At 31.5% G+C, this 6572-nt stretch overlaps 1 protein-coding gene across 1 annotated transcript; it reads left to right on the top strand.

Annotated features, from left to right (window-relative positions):
- The first annotated feature begins 2529 nt into the window (after positions 1-2529).
- Positions 2530-4650, top strand: LOC145328257 (uncharacterized). Its single transcript, XM_080171877.1, has 5 exons — positions 2530-2564; positions 3083-3200; positions 3790-3943; positions 4082-4176; positions 4606-4650. The coding sequence occupies exons 1-5, from the start codon at positions 2530-2532 to the stop codon at positions 4648-4650; spliced, it is 447 nt and encodes a 148-aa protein (XP_080028003.1).
- The last annotated feature ends 1922 nt before the right edge of the window (positions 4651-6572 follow it).

Below are 6572 nucleotides of genomic sequence, written 5' to 3'. Positions count from 1 at the left end.
TTTTTTTTCTAACTTATCAAAATAGCTTTGATTTTAGCTAAGCAAAATAATGTAACAAATCATTTATCCAACAAGGATGACAACATCCCTAAAAGTGAAGCTCTGAAACGGTTGGACAAACGAACATTAACACTTGTATAGTGTCGGAACTGAATTAAAAGAATGAATGGACGTACGGACTTTCTATTAACGATTATAGAGTTGCTTTGCTTTCTAACTCGTACCTAACTCCTATAGGAATCATCATGCAAAGTTGAAATCGATAGGGCAATTTTAACATACCTAAATTAACGAAAATAGCTATCCGTCACGTACGTACGTACGGACCGGCCCTAATTATAGAGAAGATTCGCTTTTAAAAATTTGATCAATAGTGGAGTTGTTTGTATTTTCCCTTGATACATTTATATTACAGGGCTGTCTTATATGCATTATGTTTCATGGAAACAGAGATAGGACATTGGCCAATAAATTAATATTTGATCACAGATCAACGTATTTCTTGTTTTAAGTAATCAGCAGGAAAAAGGGAATGTGATTCTGACAAACAATTCTAATGGAAAATATTTCCACAGCCCACTTCCTCTTTTCCTCCCCCTTCTTACCCACCCTTCTTCAGTTATATAAAAAACAAGATATACTCAAATTTTGTGCAATGTTACATAAGAATGTATTAATGATCGACGTTATACAAATGACCAATGATAGGCAATTATACATTTATATTGACCAATATTCAAATGTAAACTGGCCTATAATTGGTCATTTGAATTGTATTCCGTCATTTTTTATTGGCACTATAAGCTGCTTTTGAATTGTCATGTGGACGTTTAATTTATAATTCTCTGATTTCTTGTGTTTGTAAATTATTAGGACAAAATAATAGATGGGGCATGAGCTTTACACAACTCTTCCCAAAGGGTTGGAACCCTGTCCCGATTTATACTAGGTCTTTGAAATCAGCCAATAGCGTCGGAAATATAAACACAGCCAAGTATCTGCACAAGAACAAAGAGCAAAGTAAATTATTACAGAGAGAAAGTAAGGGATGTAGATTAAAATAAATAAAATCATCCTCTTACTCCCTAATTGGTTGTTGTTGGGGGTATAGAAAAATAATTGAATATCCCTCAAGCAAACTTGTTAATTGTATGCTTTTGTTAATGACTCTAAACTACCTCTCTTCATTTTTCAAAGACCTCTTTCTTCTGCTTCTAAATTATTTTATGATACTTGGCTGTGTTAATATAAGCGACACCATTGGTTAATTTTCAATGACCCAATAGAAAGATTGCGCAAGGTGGTTGTTGCGATGGGGAGATACAATTATTTCACCCTTTCTCCCTCTAATGAAATAAATACAAGAATTATTATAATATATTATTTAGAGACTTACATGGAAGATAAAAAAAATTTATCCATATCTAAATGCGAACCTTTCTACCCCGATGTTAATTAAAAACAACTTAAAGCTTCATTAAAAAGCCTAGCATACTTTAATCGTTTACATTACAAATAATACAAATAGACTAAAAGACTGTGGTTTCCCTTATTTAACATTTGAAACACAAGCAAAACCTTTAGGAATACTTATTTCCGTTGCATATTAAGATACGATTTAGTATTTAAGGTAAGATTTAAGTTCGAGGTATCTACTATAGCATAACATCCCATGGACAAAGGCCCTTGCAAGACTAGAATCTTTTAGAATATAGCAAAGAAGGTGTGTGGGGGGGAGGGTCCGGTGTTCACTGAAAGATATCAGAGAAACCACCAGAAAAAAAACCATGCAATCTATATCTAATAAGAATCCTTTAAAACATATCACTAAATGACATACATAGTAACAGAAATTTGAAATATTGATTAAACAAGTAAGCGCCGCTGTGTGTGTCTATACATAATGGATTTATTATTACTTGGATCGACCACAAAATTTGCATATTCTATACTAAAGTGAACTTTGTAGCGGGCTAAAATAACGATCTCCTTCATCCCCATCCCCTACCCACCTACTGGATAAACGTCCCAACCAATAAATGCGAGGGGAAATTGCAACTTAATTTGACGACCTTTTTTTCCTATGTCATAATATCCACATATATTCTACATCCATTGTATACAATATTTGTAGAATTGTCGAACAGCGCGTAATAAAGAAAGCGTAACAACAACAAAGTTTTTAATTTAGTAAGGAAATATACGCTGACGGAGAAACGTGATATAACACAATATAATGATTAGTTTTTTTATTTTTGTTTGTAATTGAAATAATGCCATAGGAAAAAGGTAAAGTGTATTTTGATTATGTTTTTTTTTTTACTTTCCATGATGCAATTTTATGTAATGTTTTCAATAATTTTTATTATTCATTTAGAAAAATATTTACGGTTCTTTCCTAGTTTGTTATCAGATAGGGGGAAATCAATGACAGATAATTTTTCAATTTTTTATTGTCCTTTACCTGATTTTCATATGTTTTTTTTATAACTGAGTAATATTTCTTATATTTTTATGTTTAGGTGAACAATGGATGACTTACGAATCTGGTTCATAGAAACCCGGTTAGTATAATAGAAATAGTTTTTTTTTAGGCAAAGCTTTTCTACAATTAGGATAGGTCTGTCTATCCTTGCGTCCATAGCTTTAATTTGAGCATGTAAGATCGAGTTCCATTTTATTTCAGTCTTTTACTTATCTGTTAAAGCTTGGTATGTTTCAAATGTCTATAATTATTATTCCATTTTCCCATTTTGACTACATATACAATAGACATGTATTTCCACATTTAACAACTGTATTTAAGCGACATTGCTACAGATTTAGTTTCGTGGCGATAATTATGTTAGTTTTATTACATTTTGATTCGATAAACTTTACTTTCATGTATGTTTTTTTTGTCAATTGGATGGTCGGTCTGTAATACTCGAAATTTACTAACTAGATATTTTATTGATAATATATGAAAAGCTTTGAATTCATTAATTTACTCAAAGAGAGCACCGTTGTTAGAGACAGACAACATAATTTTTACTACAGAGAAGTTGCGCTACCAAAAATCATGATATTTTTGTTCTATTAGGATACGTCAACTATGGACTGGCATATCCGACAAATCCTGGTCAGATTTTCTGGTAGAGGATGGAGGAAAAAATCAGAAGGCACTGAAAACTTTTCTGGATGCGCCAGCAAAAGACAAGGTTAGATTTTGGATGTCATATCATGATTTTTTAGGTGCTTTCCCTTAAAGTGTAAAGAAATTGAAAATACGTGTGGGAGGAAGTTTTTTCTTTTTGAAAAGCCATACGGGCCTGTTTAAATTCTGCTTGACTCCTTGTACCCAATAAAATCTAACCTAGCTAACATAGCCTTAGGTAAAACAACAGTATTTTCATTAAAGTTTATTTATTTTCATGTTTTATTTGTAATTCTTCAATTTTATCTGTATCGCTTTCGCTGTCCTTTAAATATATAAATATATCTGTCTGATTGTCTGTATTCAGTCAACCTAGCCAAGTCTATAACTTCTGGAGGACGAGATATTGTTTTGGTGTATCTTTGAATAAAATCTTGAAAATCAAGTGTATGCTCTGTATTATTAAGTCCTATATAGAAAACCCCTACCTGTAATTCCTAACTGGGCATGTGATGGGCATGTTTCTCCCAATAAATATAGAGTACCTACCATTATTAGCCAGCTGGGAGAAACATTTGATCAGGATTTGTGAGAATCTCTCACAATATCAACGTATTCTACATATATCCAATAATGTTCTCTTGATATTTTAGGTTTTATACCTAACCCGAAGTTCAAGCGTGGTAGAGGTGCAAGTGGACGATGGTTTCGACCTGGAGACCTCCAGCGACGTCGAGGAGTCCATACAGACCAGGACAGAGCTCATCACTGTCGTCAGGATATGCATCAACACGGATATACCTACAGGTACGATTACAAGGACAATTAGGTACACAAGTTGCACAGCAATAAAAAGAAATCTATTTTTATTTAAATTACATATCCATGTATCCCTGCTATCCCTGTGTAGCTACTCTATAACTCACTATATACTATATTTTATAGGTTTACACCCTCATAACATGGATATGGTTATAATCTACAAGCTGAGACCAGTCAAGATTCCGTATCCTGCTACCAAAACAGACGGAAGAAAAGAGGTAAATTTCCAGTATGGCTTCGAAACCGATTTATATCCGCTGGATTAGAACCGGTTCTCAGCCATACTGTTCATGTATAGCAATGCATTACAATTACAAACAATTTTTCAAGAATAATGAAATAAAATTAATACCAGTTTTAATCTAATAGTTTTTTTATTTTAATATCCATATAAAGCTGTCAATAATACGATGATATGAATAAATATACTTTAGGTCCAGGGTCGGTTTTTACATTTTTGACCTAGAGACTAGTGGCTCAGCCTCTTATCCTATGACATAAAGTAGAAAACATTTTTTGTCTGTAGCTTAAGATTTTGAAAACTTCTCAACTCAAAGTTCTCCATTTTAAGAAAGCTTCATATAGGTCCGCCAGTTTATTTCAAAAACTTAGTTTGCTAATTATATGACCTCTTGACAAAATTGCAGACTGACATGGCTGACATATGCTGTAGCTTTGCTGCTTTAAAGTAATAACAATATTCATAATTCAAAAATCAATATCAGCGCACGTGGTGATAATTTGAAATAATAAAGTAAAGGAAAGTCATTCTCAATTTATTGACCAAACTAAAAATCAGAAACCTTTTTCGGCCCCTTTTAATATTTAAAATTTAAAATTGATTTTATATATAGAAAAAAAATCATATTGACCAAACAAATAGTATTAGATACCTTTTTTGGCCCCTTTAACATTGAGTGTTTATAAATGAAATAAATTACGTTATCAAAAACATATCACGATAATATCATGAAAATATGTATCATGCTTTTTTTGTTTAATCAATCAATATACAGAAATTTTAATCGATAATCGATGATTGAAATAGATATTTAGATTTTAATCCTTTTGAAAATGTAAAGTTTTCATTTCCTAATTTTAACAAGCTTTCTTTATTTTAACGAAGTTTTAACATAAAAATTCAATAAATAAAGTAATAGAAAAAAGATATGATGAAAATAAGCCAATAATAAATAGTATCTGAATACCGGATCATTTTCCTATTTTTTTCTCCATTGTTTTGAAATCAGATCAACCGTTTATTTACTAAGTATATTTGCGATAACTTTTATTTAATGAAATCTTCCAATTTTTAACATTTATAAAACGGCCTGCTTTATTGCAACAAGATCCATGACAGATCTATATAGGAAATAAACGTCTATATATGAGCTCGAGTCTTCCAATATTAGTGTGTTTAATACTCATAGTGCTCCAATAATCCATAATAAACTCTCATTGACCAGAACGATAAGACCCATTATTTTTACAATATGAAGAATAAATTTATTTTCTTATTTCATGTTGCAATTTGAATTTTGTTAAAGTATTAAATTTCTATTCATAAAATAAAAAATATGAATTTATAAAATAGTAAATCAAAGAAAACTTACTTATAGCATAATTTGATACTAGCGACGCGTCCGTAATATGTTCAGATATTAAACTAAAATTTAAGATTTAACTAAACATTTTAACCCTTTCAGGACGATAATTAGAAATAAAAAATATTTTTTTTAAAGAGAGGCAAAATTATAAATATGGTTTTAAATAAAATGATGGAATTTAAAAAAAGACGGTAGAAAAGAGAAGTGAGAGAGAGGGACATTAAATCTTTAAAAAATGATGAAAATAAACGAAACTAAAGTCGTATTAATCTTCATGTGTAGTATCTTAATATTTAGAGAGAGAAAGAGAGAGAAAGAGAGAGAGAAGGAGAGAGAGAGAGAGAGAGAGAGAGAGAGAGAGAGAGAGAGAGAGAGAGAGAGAGAGAGAGAGAGAGTGAAAGAGTTTGATATTCAGGGATAGGACATTGGAAGAAAAAGTTTATATTCAGGGATAAGACAATAAAAGAAAAAAAGGTTAATATTCAGGGATAAGACAATATAATATAATTTTTTAGGTAATGCCTGCACCACAACCATTCACTAGTGCTACATAAGGTCATGCTAAAACCATTTTTTCTGTTGTAGATGTACCGGTACCTCGATATCCTGCTGATAGATCAGGATCCAGCCCTAGTTCTGGCTGCTCACCTAAAGCCCACTGGCGGCAAATATGAACGCGAGCTGTTGAACTTGATGAAAAAGATCTCCATATGCCACACGACCAATAATAAGTTTCAGATACCAAATATCCCTGAACTTTTTAAGGTAGGAATTTAAACAAAAACATGTTAAACATTTCTCTATTTTCTCTATTAATAAGCATTAATAACTATGGACCTAAAGGAATAAGAAAATGGCCGACTAATTGTTGTACAATACATCCCCAATGATGATACACAAAATTACACCTTCTGAGGTGGTTCAAACGTTTCTACACTAAACTTCAATAAAAAAAAATAAAACATTATTATGAAACTTCGGAGAATAGTGCAATAAACAGCCTACCT

This window comes from Acartia tonsa, chromosome 1, assembly GCF_053477335.1.
Source record: "Acartia tonsa isolate MP-2025a chromosome 1, ASM5347733v1, whole genome shotgun sequence".
NCBI classification, from domain to species: domain Eukaryota; kingdom Metazoa; phylum Arthropoda; class Copepoda; order Calanoida; family Acartiidae; genus Acartia; species Acartia tonsa.
The sequence above is the reverse complement of the archived record's forward strand: the minus strand, read 5'-3'. Positions and strand labels throughout refer to the sequence as shown.

Coding starts and splice junctions, on each gene's coding strand:
- LOC145328257 (XM_080171877.1), top strand. CDS start 2,530: ATGGATGACTTACGAATCTGGTTCATAGAAACCCG. Junction 3,944..4,081: donor CAACACGGATATACCTACAG/GTACGATTACAA, acceptor TATATTTTATAG/GTTTACACCCTCATAACATG. Junction 4,177..4,605: donor AAACAGACGGAAGAAAAGAG/GTAAATTTCCAG, acceptor ACAAAATTGCAG/ACTGACATGGCTGACATATG.